The sequence below is a fragment of the Papio anubis genome, chromosome Y (genome assembly GCF_008728515.1).
Source record: "Papio anubis isolate 15944 chromosome Y, Panubis1.0, whole genome shotgun sequence".
Taxonomy (NCBI): domain Eukaryota; kingdom Metazoa; phylum Chordata; class Mammalia; order Primates; family Cercopithecidae; genus Papio; species Papio anubis.
This window is the reverse complement of record NC_044997.1, coordinates 560,075-574,626: the sequence shown is the minus strand read 5'-3', so window position 1 is coordinate 574,626 and position 14,552 is coordinate 560,075. Positions and strand designations below refer to the sequence as shown.

The following is a 14,552-nucleotide window of genomic DNA, read 5'->3' as shown; positions in this document are numbered from 1 at the left end:
TAAATAAAATACATTGCACTTTCGTGATTATGAGTTAAAATGGCCAAATTTTTTTTAAAAGTTCATGATTACAGTGTTCTCTTTTACATCTTAAAGTTTCACTAAATCCCACTAATAATGACTTTGGGGGGTGTCCAGTTTTTATACCTTTTTTCTATTTCTGTGCTTCTGTTCCTTTGCCTTAGGGCATTGCACATGCTGATCTGCTTTCACATGCATTTTTCAGCATGTTCTTCTTACTGCATTTCCAGTCATTCTACATCATTGGCTTCTACTCGTCCTTCAGGCTTCATTTTAGGTATTACTCCTCCAGGAGTGTCTCCCCCTTTAGACCAGGTGAGGTTTCTTGATAACATTTTCTTTCCTAGAATTGATAACCATTTTCTTTCCTAGAATTTCTCATGGCTTACCATTTTGTATTTGTTATTTGTTGATTTTCTGTCTTCTTTGACAGTAAGCTTCGTGAAGGTGCAGATCGTATCTGTATAGGCCACTGTTTAATCTTCACTACCTACCACTCCATAAACACCTGTGAAATGCATACATTCATGCCTCAATTAGGAGAATGAACTGGACATTCTCCTAAAAGGGAATGCTAGGATCAGAAATTTGGGAGCTGAGTATCCAAGTGGCTGATCTCCACCCCAGCTGACATCACTCAAAATCTCTGGGACCATGGCCTGGGAGTCTGCATTTGAAGGATTACAATTCTCTTAAGTTGGCCTGGTACAGCCAACAGGGGCTCATGTTGAGGCTCAACCCTATCCACCCCCAAGAATTCCACAGTGTGTTTTCAATGAGGATGTCAGTATTCTGTGATCTCTGTTGCTCACACTCATTAAGCTAACTGCTTTGTGACCTGACCTGATGGAGGCCCCAGTGTTTGGACACAGGTTTGCTTCTTGACCCTGTATTTGTCAAGGTAGGCTAGCTGCTATAACAAACAGCCCCTAAATATGTAAAAGTTTATTTCTCATTTGTATCACAGCCAGTTGGGGTGGCCAAGGTATCCTCTACTCCATGCAGTCTTTCAGGGATCCAGGATGCTCCTATTGTGCACCACCTTCTAGGGCAGCTCTTCTCAAGTGAGACTCCTTGGGAGGATTAGGCACTGTTGCTGATGGCAGCCATTGTACATAATGCATTAAGTTATCTCCTCCACATCTAGAATGGTGTTAGATATGGACCATCCTTGGGAGAGTTGAGAGAAGAGTCACCTGATTTGTTCTCTGTTTGGTTTTATTTTCTTATGGAGGCCCAGTTCAGAGAGGGTGGAGGGATCTTGTTTTTCACCTGGCTGGTGGAAGAAGAGAGGATAGGGATATCTTATTCCTGTCATTGCCCAGCCCAGAGGTGACTCACATCACCTCCTCGCATTCACTCAATCTGCTTGTGAGAATCACTTCCATGGTCCTGTCCAGGTGCAAGGAGATCACAAAATGCACTTGGACATTAGCCCAAGAAGAAGAAGAAGAAACGAAGACAGGTATTGGTGAGCGTGTCACCTTGCCCCAGACCTATCCCGTATCAAGGTGTATTTGCACCATGGAGGCAGAAAAAAATAGAGTGGGTGTTTTCAATTAAGTTGCATTTATTTGCACGAAGGTTTGACTTAACTTGCCTTTGCTCTTTCTTTATAACAGATGATAGATTGTCCTGAAATTGAGACTCCTGCTGTGATAACGTGTGACCCACTGTCCCAGCCTTCCCCTCAGCTTGCAGACTTCACAGAGACTGAAACCACCTTGGTATTCCTCATCTATATGACCTACACATGGCCAGCTCTCTTACTGCTTGTTATTTTCTCACAGTGTCTATCACCATTACATACCAGTGGGGGCCATATGCTTTTAAAAATTCCTCCCATTTTCTTTTTTGAATGGGTTCTCCCACCTGGAATAAGTTGTGTTGTAATTAGTCTATTTCTCTATTATGCAGCTGGATAAGGAATCTGGCTGTCTTTTCGAACTTACTGTGGGTTTTTCTTTTTGGTCATTTTGTTATTCTCTTCCACTTTGCTTAAAAAAAATTAGTAAGAAAAAGATACAGCATCAAGATGTCATCTATGTCTCCATTAATTTTTTTAAACTTTTGATAGGACTTGCACCATGTCTAAAATCAGTATTCCGTGACTATGGATTTTATTTTAATTCTTTTTTTCCCTAAATTTACCCTTATGAATCTGGGCTTTTATTGCCATATATCATCAGAAAAGTGGCTTTATAGACACCCCCCTTTTTTTTTAAACTCTCAGAGAGACTATCTTAGTAAAATGCTTCTGTAGGCATTTGGTATAAACAAGTCAAATCTCTCTCTGAAAATTTAACTTTCAGGAATTGCATAAGAACTTGTAGCATCTCCTCTTGTCTGAGACGTAGTGGATGGCTCAGAAAAAGTGAGGGGAGAGAAGGTGAGCTATTTTTAGCATTCCCAGAAAAAAAGATCAAGCGCAGCCCATTAATTTTTTTAAAAAAGTTAATTATAGGGCTGGGTGCGGTGGCTCACGCCTGTAATTCCGGCACTTTGGGAGGCCGAGGTGGGTGGATCATAAGGTCAGGAGATCGAGACCATCCTGGCTAACACAGTGAAACCCCCATCTCTACTAAAAATATAAAAAATTAGCTGAGCGTGGTGGCAGGCGCCTGTAGTCCCAGCTACTCGGGAGGCTGAGGCAGGAGAATGGCATGAACTCGGAGGCGGAGCTTGCAGTGAGCTGAGATCACGCCACTGTACTCCAGCCTGGGCAACAGAGTGAGACTCCGTATCCAAAAAAAAAAAAAGTTAATTATAATAAAGATGGGTTCTTGCTATTTTGCTGAGGCTGGTCTTGAACTCCTGGGCTTAGGCAATCCTCCTGCCTTGGCCTTCTAAAATGCTGGGATTACAGGCATGAGCCACCACGCCTGGCCTCAACCCAATAATTTGATTTTATTTTACCCCAGGATAAAGAGTTCTTCGTCATTTAGATTAGAGCTACAGTTCCCTGCAGCCCACTGCAGACTAATGATTGAATGGTTATGTTTTAGCAGCCAGCAAATAAAGTCGAAAGTGTCCCATCCGAGGAAACCTTTGAACCAAGCCAGGAACTCCCTGCTGAGACCATCAGGGACCCCAGTCTGCAGGATGCACTGGAGGTGGTATCCAAATTCTTCCCCTTGCCCAAGGCTCCCGGTGGGGGCCATCTACCGTCACTGAGGTCAACTGCATGCACACAGCAGCTGTTAATTTTTCAGCCTCATTTAACAAAAGATAAGAATCGACTTTCCTCTTCCCCTGCCTCTGATTCTTCTGTCTTCTCTCTGGCGTTTGCCTGGGGTGATCGGCTGACTCTCTTTTGCCAACTTCAAGTCTGATCATCACACCTTTTCTCTCTTTAAAAACTGTTCTGCAAAAGTGATCAGGAGGGAAGCTGAGGGACTATGGTAATTAATGCATAGCAATCCATTTTCTGAAATGAAGAGATTAAAAGCTGAAAATTGGAGGGAGTGGGGCATGCAAATGTTCGAATCCAAATGGAGCATGCAAATGATTTCTTCTTTCGGGATGAAATGAGAGATGCATGCTTTCTGTTCCTTTCTCTTAGAGATGTTCTCATCTTCAACTACATTCTCTCCATGAATGCATTTAATGAAAGCAGTTGCTAACGTTTTCTCTTTCTCTTTAAGCATGATCTAATAATGCCATTTGGTCTTTAAGTAATAATCAATACAGCTCTAGAGCTAGGTTTAGGTCTAGACTGAAAGTTGGTATTGAACGCATACTTTAGAATGTGACCTACTATATCATAAATGTTTTTGTTGGCTAAATGCCTTCCCTGGACAGTCACCCTTGGAGAAAATGTGAAAGTTTTTTTCCTCATTCTTACTTGGTTAATGTTCAAATGCAGCATTTCGAACTTAATTTCTAGAGCTATTGGTTGAGGTCAAGATTTCTTATAAACATGTGAATGTATCCCTTCGGCATGTTCCACCCTTGTGGTCATCATTTGAGGCTCTATGAATTGAATCTGTAGTTATTAGTGGGTGACAGGGCATCAGTGTGAGGTTGGGTAGACCTACGTTGGACAGCTCAGCCATGTGATAGGTTTGGGATCCTGGGTGAGTTCATTACTTTTTCTTTTTATAAATTATTATTATTATTATTCAGAGACAGGGTCTTGCTCTGTAGCCCAGGCTGGAGTGCAGTGGCATGATCATAGCTAAACAATCCTCCTGCCTCAGCCTGCCAAGGAAATGGGACTATAGGCATGGGCCACTGCAACCAGCTAATTTTTTATTTTTATTTTTGTAGAGTTGGGGTTTCACTGTGCTATCCAGGCTGGTCTCAAACACCTGGCCTCACGTGATCCTCCTTTGTTGGCCTCTCAAAGTGCTGGGATTACAGGCATGAGCCACCGCGCCCAGCCTGAGCTCACCACTTTGCTTCAGTGTTCATGAGGTGGAGGCTGGGCTGCCCGCCTCACAGAATTGGAAGGAGGGGTATTAAAAAGGAGAGTGGTCTTGGGAAAGCCCTAGTTAGTGCTTGGCTCATAAAGATGAGGAAAGTCTCAGTCATTGATTTGCTAAACTGGGGCACTTTGACCTTCTTCTCCTGTGTGTCCACACTGTCCTCTAGGGGACCTTTATTTAGTATCTTGTATAATACCCTAATTCATCACATTGGAGCAGCTTGTTGTTTTCTTGGATACTCATCTCTTGTTAGCAGAAATGTCACAATCACTGTGCTATTTTGTCTTGAAAACTAGTATGGGGTTGGGTGCTGTAGGTCCTGTTAATTCCAGAAACATTTCATTCTCAGGAACTGAATAGATCTAAATGCAAGTGCCTTAAAGGGGAGAAATGCTGCAGTATCCTGAAGTGGACTTTTAAATGTATTTGTTAACTCTTGCTATCACCTTAATCAATAGGATAGCTGTCTTTAAATAAAATATAATATATGGGAACGAGTGTAGAAGGCAGAATCTTATATGTAAAAACCTTTTAAAAACACTGTGGCAAGTAGAGAAGAAAGTAGTATATACTCATGGTGTAAAAACTCAAATATATCTTTCTATATATCTATATACATATCATGTATCTATCTATCTACCTCTTATCTGTTTTCTTTTTTTTTCTTTTTCTTTTTTTTTGATGGAATCTCACTCTGTCACCCATTCTGGAGTGCAGTGGTGCGATCTCAGCTTACTGCAACCTCCGCTTCCCAGGTTCAAGTGATTCTCCTGACTCAGCCTCCTGAGTAGCTGGGACTACAGTCGCCCATGACCAAGCCTGGCTAATTTTTGTATTTTTAGTAGAGATGGGGTTTCACCATGTTGGCCAGGTTGGTCTCGAACTCCTGACTTCAATTGATCCACCCACCTCGGCCTCCCAAAGTGCTGGGATTACAGACGTGAACCACCACACCCAGCTATCTGTGTGTTTTCTATTTGTCATCTATCTCATCTATATATCCATTCATCCTCACATCTAGATAATAGATACACAGATATAGAAGAGATAAATGATAGGTAGTAGATAAATAGAGATGATAGATAGATAAATGAATGATAGAGTGATAGAGAGAGAGAGAGAGAGATTTTAGATAAACAGATAAATGATAGAGTGATAGATGATAGATAGAATGGATAGATGGATGGATGGATGCATAGATGGATAGATAGAGTGATAGAAAGTACATAGGTAGAGATCACAGATAGATAAATAGGTAGATAGACGATGGAGTGATAGATGACATGATTTATTGATAAATAGAATGGATGGACAGATGGATGGATGGATGAGTGGATAGATAGAACATAGGTAGATAGATGAGACAGATGATAGATAATAAATGGTTGGTAGATGAGATAGATGATAGATAGATAGATAGATGTGTGTGTCTATTATTGTTACCATCTTTAAATTTTTAAAAGTCTTTTTCTAGTTCTTGGTAAGAAGTGTCTAAAGCAAACGTATTTATTCTTTTTGTTGACTCATCTGAAAGCCAAACAAAAGTGTGTGTGTGTGTGTGTGTGTGTTGTTACATGCTTGCATATTCATCTATTTTTTCACATGTCCCTTAAGAAGGGAGAAACTCTGCATTGAAAAAACTATCAGAATTATTATTTAAATTCCTTTGCCAAGCAGTCCAAATTATTATAGGCTTTACTTACGTGAGGTGAGGTTTTTTTTTTTTTCATTTAACGTAGTTTGGTTATTCACTGTCATACAAAACAGAAGTTTTGGTGGGTGACAGTACTAAGTAGTGTGTGTGTTTAAAATGGTTTAGTGGCTAGAAATGAAAACAATTCAGGAAAAAGAACACATACAATTACATTTTATAAAATTTCAAGAAAACTTAAGCAAAAAATTTATCTTCTAAGCATATTAAACTAAAGCTAGTGTGTATTTAGCTCAAAAGAAAAGTGCTGCTGGGTGTGCAGGCTCACGCCTGCAATCCCAGCTCATTGGGAGGCCAAGGCAAGAGGATTGCTTGAGCCCAGGAATTCAAGACCACCCTGCGCAACATAATGAGACCCCATCTGTGCAAAAAATACAAAAATTAGCTGGGCATGGTGATGTGCACTGTAGTCCCAGCTACTGAGGAGGCAGAGGTGGGAGGATCTCTTGAGCCCAGGAGGTCGAGGCTGCAGTGAGCTATGACTGCACCACTGCACTCCAGCCCGGACGACAGAGTGAGACCCTGTCTCATTAAAAACAAAGTGCTAGTGATTCGCAGTCACTTTTAGAGAACTGAGATGCATCTTTCTGCAGAACCCACACTGGATGGGTTTTAGCAGTCTTTCCCTCGATAACGGACAGCTGCAAAAACCATCTCCCACTGATTATCTTCCCTAGGTCGACCTGGCCGTCTCTGTTTCCCAGATCTCCATCGAAGAGAAGGTGAAGGAATTGAGCCCAGAGGAAGAGAGGAGGAAGTGGGAGGAAGGCCGTATCGACTACATGGGGAAGGACGCGTTTGCCCGCATCCAGGAGAAGCTGGACCGGTTCCTGCAGTAATCCGGCAGCTGGTGGGCGTTGTGTATAGTTAGACAATGTCCTGTTGGGTGATCCTCTTGCGTGGAGATCTCCTCTGGTCCTTTCAAAGGAAAACGCTGTTGAACCTTGTGCCTCTATTTATGCTTAATCCATTTGAGTGCCTCACACAAAAAACGTAGAGTATAGAAATCCACCTTAATGCCCCTCGCCCCAACCCCTCCACCAATGCCTTCTGGGCTTTCTTCAGAGGTCACTTCTACCCTTGAACCTGTTGGCAAAAGTGAGCAGTAATAAAATTCTAGTAGACCCTTGATGGTGGTGTCTGCTGTTGCCCGAAAGACCTCTGAAGTACGCTGGAGCTGTGTTGTACAGGTGCTATGAGACCTACCCTATTTAGAATTAAACCTCACTGCAAATTTCCTCCCATTACTAAGCTAACAACACTAATATACGTATTTAGCACCTCTGAGGCTTTGCCAAGGAGATCCGTTTCTGTAGGGCTAAGGAAACATTCAGACATGGTGACTTTGACTCTCATATGGACTTGGCGAAGCGTATCCGAGAAACGCCCCGGCTGTGGTCTCTCTGCTTTAAATCCTAACAGGACTTCCTAGAGCGTTGACAGAAATTCTACTTGTGGACTTAGGGAAGAAAGGTTGTAGGTGGCTTGGGGGATGCAGGTGGCTTAGGGGATCTAAACCGATTCACTTTTGTCCCCAGACGATTTAGAGCAACAACTTGCTCAGGATAACAGGATCTAGAGATGCTCTCTGCTTGATGACAAAAGTCAGGGTGCAGTCGGTCCACCTTTGACTGCTCTTGGCTTGGTCTCTACCCTCACTACCTCAGTTCTTAATAACTTAGTGAATCACTGCGCTCCTCAAAGTCATTTCCACTCAGCTCTTTCCAGAGAATTCTCAGTTTTATGAGATGGGACACTTTATTCCACGAGAAAGCCTCATTGTCAGAAGTATCTTCATTCAATGGGCACAGTATGCTGTGTATCTCAACAGGTGGCTGTCGGGGGCCACCGAGAGTGTCCTTAAAAATGGGTATCGTTGTAATAAAGAGAGGAAAGTGCAATTTTTGAAGTGTTTGGAAGGTTTATTTATCATGCACATCCCAGGGAAAAGCAGAGAGTAAATTAGAGATGGGATAGGAAGGTTGTGGGAGAACTCGATTCTAGCCTGTGTCAGCTGGATGTGTTTACGTGGAGAGGGGTGGCCACTTTTTAGGTCACCTGAAGCAGTTTAGCCTTTGGCTAGAGGAACCTGCCTGAATTTATGGCATTAGTGGTGGCATTTTTTTTGTGCAAGATGTGATGGAGGGGCTGTTTCTCTTTCCTTGTGGTTGGTTAATAATCTTCAGTCTCAGAGGGCGATGTTCATAGGATATTTCAGGGGTTCATTTAAGATAGCCATTGGCTTTCAGAGGGAGACCACAGGAATGTTCAGGGAGGAAATGTCATGTTCACAGGCGGTGGCGACTTGGCTTATGGAGTGAGTCCAGTCTGGAATTCTGCCATGCATTCGAGCCTGTATCATCTCATTTGGACAAATGCTGACACGTTTAAATTAAAATGTTAAAAACAGCCATGGGGTCTCCTTCCAGTGTGTCTGCCTGTTTCCTGCGATATCAGAGTTATATTTTACATTACACCAAGGGCAGGGCCTTTCTATTTCATTTTCGGCCTTTTCTATTGTATTTTGTTTTGAAAATAGTAAGCATTAGGCTGGGCGTGGTGGCTCACTCCTGTGATGCCAGCACTTTGGGAGGCTGAAATAGGTGGATCACTTGTGGCCAGGAGTTCAAGACCAGCCTGGGCAACATGGTGAGAGCCCGTCTCTACCAAAAACACAAAAAAATTAGCTGGGCATGATGGCACATGTCTGTAATCCCAGCTACTGAGGAGGCTGAGGCACAAGAGTTGCTTGAGCCAGGGAGGCAGAGGTTGCAGAGAGCTGAGATCGTGCCACCATACTCTAGCCAGGGTGACAGAGTGAGAATCTGTCTCAAAAAATAAATAAATAAATAAAATATAATATTAATAATAATAAGCATTATTTGAGCTGGAATTGCAAGGTAAAACTTTAAAAGTAAACAGTAAATTATTTTATTTTTGATTTAAAATGTTTTTTAATTGTCATGTAATAATTGTACATTATTACGGGGCACATAGTAAAGTTGCAATACATGTAATGTATGCTGATCAGGTCGCGGGAATTAGCATATCCATCTTCTCCAGCCTGTACCATTTTTTGTGTTGGGAACATTCAGTGTTCTACTTCTATAGACATATATTTGAAACTATATATGATTTTGGGCTGTAGTCATCCTACAGTGCTATATACCAGCGGTCCCCAGCCTTTTTGGCACCAGGGACCAGTTTCATGGAAGACAATTTTTCCAGAAACCAGGCTTGGGGGATGGTTTGGGGATGATTCAGGTGCATGACACTTACTGTGCACTTTATTTCTTTTTTTTTTTTTTTTTTTGAGACGGAGTCTCGCTCTGTCGCCCAGGCTGGAGTGCAGTGGCCGGATCTCAGCTCACTGCAAGCTCCGCCTCCTGTGTTTACGCCATTCTCCTGCCTCAGCCTCCCGAGTAGCTGGGACTACAGGCGCCCGCCACCTCGCCTGGCTAGTTTTTTTGTATTTTTTAGTAGAGACGGGGTTTCACCGGGTTAGCCAGGATGGTCTTGATCTCCTGACCTCGTGATCCGCCCGTCTCGGCCTCCCAAAGTGCTGAGATTACAGGCTTGAGCCACCGTGCCGGCCTGTGCACTTTATTTCTATGATGATTACATTGTAACATGTAATGAAATAATTACACAACTCAGCAACTTGTAGAATCAGTGGGATCCCTGAGCTTGTTTTCCTGCAACTGGACAGTCCCATCCAGGGGTGATAGGAGACAGATCATCAGGCATTAGATTCTCAAAAGGAGCACGCAACTTAGATCCCTTGCATGCGCAGATCACGGTAGGGTTTACATTATTACGAGAATCTAATGCCGCTGCCGATCTGCCAGGAGGCAGAGCTCAGGTGGTAATGGGAGCGATGGGGAGCAGCTATCAATACAGATGAAGCTTTGCTCACTCACCCGCTACTCACCTCCTGCTGTGCAGCCCAGTTCCTAACAGGCCTTGGACCAGCACTGGTCTGCAGCCCAGGAGTTGGGGACCCCTGCAATAGAACACTAGAACTAGCTTAAAAAGTAAAAACTAGAGCAGAGGATACCAGAGGCCAGGAAGGGTAGGGAGAAGGGGTGATAGAGAGAGATTTGTTAAAGGGTACAAAATTACAGCTAGATAGAAGGAGTCAGTTCCAACAATAAATTTAAATTATCAGATGGATTTTTCAGAATTGCTGGTCACAGTAAAATGCATAGAACTGTTTACTTAACCCTTTGTAATCTTGTAGGGTCTCTTTAGGAAAGGTACCCATTTTCTGAACTTTGCTTTGTCAATTTCATTCATTCATTTATTCATTTGTCATATGCATATTGAGTGCTCTCTTTATACCCAGCTCTGTGACGTGGGATAAATCAATATACCATAAGTTTGTGAATATACACTTTATTCCATGAGAAAGTCTCATTGTCAGAAGTATCTTCATTCAATGGGCACAATATGCTGTGTATCTCACCTGGTGGCTGTCAGGGGCCACCGAAAGTGTCGTTAAAAATGGGCGTATTGATTGACGTCACATGTGTCCCTAGAATGTATGAAACCAAACCATGCTCTGGCCACCTTGGGCTCATGTTGTCAGGACCTCCTGAGGCCGTGTCACGGGTGTGTGTCCTCAACCTTGGCAAAATAAACTTTCTAAACTAACTGAGACCTGTCTCAGATTTTCAGGGTTCACAGGTGCAGTGCTCAGTATGTGGGTGGTGGGTTCATGCATACCCCATACCTCACTACCACTGAATATGCCCTAGTAGCAAACTGGCACGTGTACCCCTTAGACCTAAAATAAAAGTTGAAATTATTTAAAAATAAATAAATAAAGGTTGTGAGATTATTATTTGGTGGCAGGTAGAAATGATGTGGGAAGGAAAGGATTTCTAGATCTATTGAATTGGCAGGGTGGATTGATGCCTGTAGATCCACAGGAACAAGTTATAGTATTTTTGTTCCTCAAAGTAACTTGGTCAAATCCTGCCGAAACGTTTGGCTGATACTTGGAAGCACCAAACAGGTCCTAGTGTTAAAGCGTTTTGGGGTGGAACTGTAGTTTGAAGCAGAAAGGGGTTTCTTTCTGACCACCACTGTTGAATTAGGAAAAGCAGAGCAATTCTTTCTGGTTTTGTAGACCTCTGCTCTTTAGTGTACAGTACCATTTTAAAAATTATTTATGTATATTTGGCCGATTACAGTGACTCACACCTGTACCCGGTACTTTGGGAGGCCAAGGCAGGCAGATCGCCTGAGGTCAGGAGTTCAAGACCAGCCTGGCCAACATGGTGAAACCCCGTCTCTACTAAAAATACAAACATTAGTCAGGCATGGTGGTGCATACATGTAATCCCAGCTACTCAGGAGGCTAAGGCAGGAGAATCGCTTGAACCCAGGAGGTGGAGGTTACAGTGAGCTGAGATTGCACCACTGCACTCCAGCCTAGACAACAGAGTGAGACTCTGTCTCAAACAAAACAAAACAAAACAAACCCATAATAGAAAAATAAAATAATTAAATAATCTATTTTAATTATTTTGTTTTATTTTATTTTATTTATTTTATTTATTTTTTTTGACACGGAGTCTCACTCTGTTGTCCAGGCTGGACTGCAGTGGCCTGAGCATGGCTTCCTGCAGCCTCCAACTCCAGGGCTTAAGTGATCCTCCCACCTCAGCCTCTCAAGTAGCTGAGATTACAGGCCTGTGCCACCACACCCAGCTAATTTTTTAAACTTTGTAGAGGTGGGGTCTCATAGGAGTCTCACTATGTGGCCCGGGCTGGTCTCCAACTCCTGGCCTCAAGCAATCCTCCTGCTTTGGCTTCCCGAAGTACTGAGGATTACAGGCCTGAACCACTGCACCTGGCCCCCATTTTTTTTAATAGATCAAAGGAGTTGCATAGGTTTACAAACTTGATGTCTTCTATCCCTGCTCTATCCATCATCCTAAGAAACAAAATGAAGTTTTTCTTGGCACAGACAATACCTGTTGGAAGCACATTCGTGGAAATCCAGCTATACCCAGTATGAGACATATACTGTGCAAGAATATACTTTCCATAGGATTGTAGCCTGCCTTGAGGATGCTTGCCCTGGTTCCGCTGCATAGCTGCTAAATGCCGATGCTCTGTGAGTCTGTCGTTACTGCGGCATGCGTCGCCCAACACTCAGCTGCACAAAAGAGCTTTTCTGTTCCTCTTTCCCTCCCTAGCACACTCCTCTTGAATATCACTACTATGTTTTGATTGTTCAATATGTAAAAAGCAGTCCAATGTATTATTTTTTTAGTGTTTAAAGGGTTCCTTTTTTTTTTTTTTTTTTTAACGACACAGGGTCTTACTCTGTTGCCCAGGCTGGAGTGCAGTGGCGTGATCATATAGCTCACTGCTGCCTCAACCTCCTGGGTTCAAGTGATCCTCCCATCTCAGCCTCCCAGGTGGCTGGGACTACAGGCAAGAGCCACCATGTCTGGCTCAAATTGTACCAGATTTACCAGTGGGACTCTCTTTAGATGGATTCTTAAGTCTATGAACTGATCCCATTAGTCTTTTTTTATTTTTCTTTTTATTCATTTTTGTTTAAGACAGAGTCTCACTCTGTCATCCAGGCTGGAGTGCAGTAGCGCGATCTCGGCTCGCTGCAGCCTCCACCTCCCGGGTTCAAGTGATTCTCCTGCCTCAGCCTCACGAGTAGCTGGGATTATAGGCACGTGCCACCATGCCTGGCTAATTTTTGTATTTTTAGTAGAGACGGGGTTTCACCATGTTGGTCAGGCTGGTCTCAAACTCCTGGCCTCAAGTGATCTGCCTGCCTTGGCCTCCCAGAGTGCTGGGATTCCAGGCGTGAGCCACCGTGCCCAGCCCCCATTAGTCTTTGATCACTTCCTTGCTTCCTGGCAAAATGAGATTCTCCAGAACCATCATAGATTTTCTCCCCTCACACCTGGGGCCAGACATTCCTCCAAGGTCTTATTTTTAAGAACAAGCCAATTTTGATGTTCTAAATTGACTTCACACCTCATCAGGGAAACGCAGCCAGTAGTTTAAAAACATCTTTGTAACAAATGAACACTAAGCCCCACATCTTCTCTCCTTATCTATAAAATAGGGATTACAATACCACATGCTCATGGGAATTTTCTGAGGATAAAATGAGACAATGAACGGAAAGCTGCTAGCACAGTCTGTGGTAACTATTAAGCATGAAAGCATGAGCTGCTGCTTTCATTGTCAACATCTGATTGAAATCTTGTTTTTGAGACAGGGTCTTACTGTGTTGCTTAGGCTGGAGTGCGGCGGCACCATCAGGGCTCACAGCAATCTTGAGTTCCCAGGCTCAGGTCATCCTCTTGCCTCAGCCCCTCAAGTACCTGGGACGACAGGCATGCACCACCATGTGCAGCTAATTTTTTTTTAGTAGAGACAGATTTCACCGTGTTGCCCAGGCTGGTCTCGAACTCCTGGACTCAAGCGATCTGCCCACCTCTACCTCCCAAAGTGCTGGGATTACAGGAGTGAGCCACCGTCCCTGGCCTTACTGAGATCTTTAGAGATACTGCCAATAACTTGGGTTTTAAAAATTATATTGCTTGAGCCCGGGAGGTGGAGGCTGCCGTGAGCCAAGATCATGCCACTGCACTCCTGCTTGGGTGACACAGCGAGGCTATGTCTAAAAAAAAAAAAAAAAGAAGAAGAAGAAGAAGAAAAAAAAATACCATTAAGATAAAAAATGTTTATGACTGTGTATGATAATGTTTACAAATTTAGCCAGCCTATGCAACATAGCAAGACCCTGTCTCTACAACAACAACACAAATAATTAGCTGGGTGTGGTGGTGTGTGCCTGTAGTCCCAGCTACTCGGGTGGCTGAGGTGGGAGGATCACTTGTGCCCAGGAGTTTGAGAACACCCTGGGCAACGTAGCAAGACCCCAGCTCTATAAAAATACACAAATATAGCCAGGCATGGTGGTGCATGCCTGTAGTCCCAGCTTCCTGGGAGGCTGAGGTGGGAGGATTGCTTGAGCCCAGGAAGTCAAGGCTGCAGCAAGCCATGATCGCACCACATACTGTGTAGCCTGGGCAACAGAGCAACACCCTGTCTCAAAAAGGAAAAAACTTAGAAATATTAGTAAACATGCTAGACACCTGTTCATTAATTCTGCTTGAACACGTGCTGAAGGAAAAGAAGTGACTTGAATAGAGCTATGGGCTTTTATCCAGCACATCTGCACCAGACAGCCCCTGTGCACAGGTATTTGATTCACTGTGGCACAGCAGGATCCGAGTTTTGTAAGATGAGAAGAGAGGGGTACATGTTTTTGAGGACTGGCCCACATTTCACGTTTCTGGCCAGGTGCAGTGGTTCTCGCTGGTAATCCCAGCACTTTGAAAGGCCGA

General features: G+C 43.4%; 1 protein-coding gene across 7 annotated transcripts in view; it reads left to right on the top strand.

Annotated features, from left to right (window-relative positions):
- The window catches only part of GYG2 (glycogenin 2), a 52,980-nt gene extending 44,410 nt beyond the window's left edge, over positions 1-8,570 (top strand). For 2 of the 7 annotated variants that reach the window (XM_009197127.2, XM_009197124.1), the window contains 3 exons: positions 1,644-1,748; positions 3,027-3,134; positions 6,837-8,566. In XM_009197127.2, coding sequence (XP_009195391.1) covers positions 1,644-1,748; positions 3,027-3,134; positions 6,837-6,998 — 375 coding nt within the window. In that variant the 3' untranslated portion in view covers positions 6,999-8,566. Of the gene's footprint in view, positions 1-1,643; positions 1,749-2,333; positions 2,411-3,026; positions 3,135-6,836 lie in introns of those variants that run through there. The other 5 variants (XR_641764.3, XR_641765.2, XM_003917359.3 and 2 more) reach the window with 5 other exon arrangements.
- Positions 8,571-14,552: the final 5,982 nt, after the last annotated feature.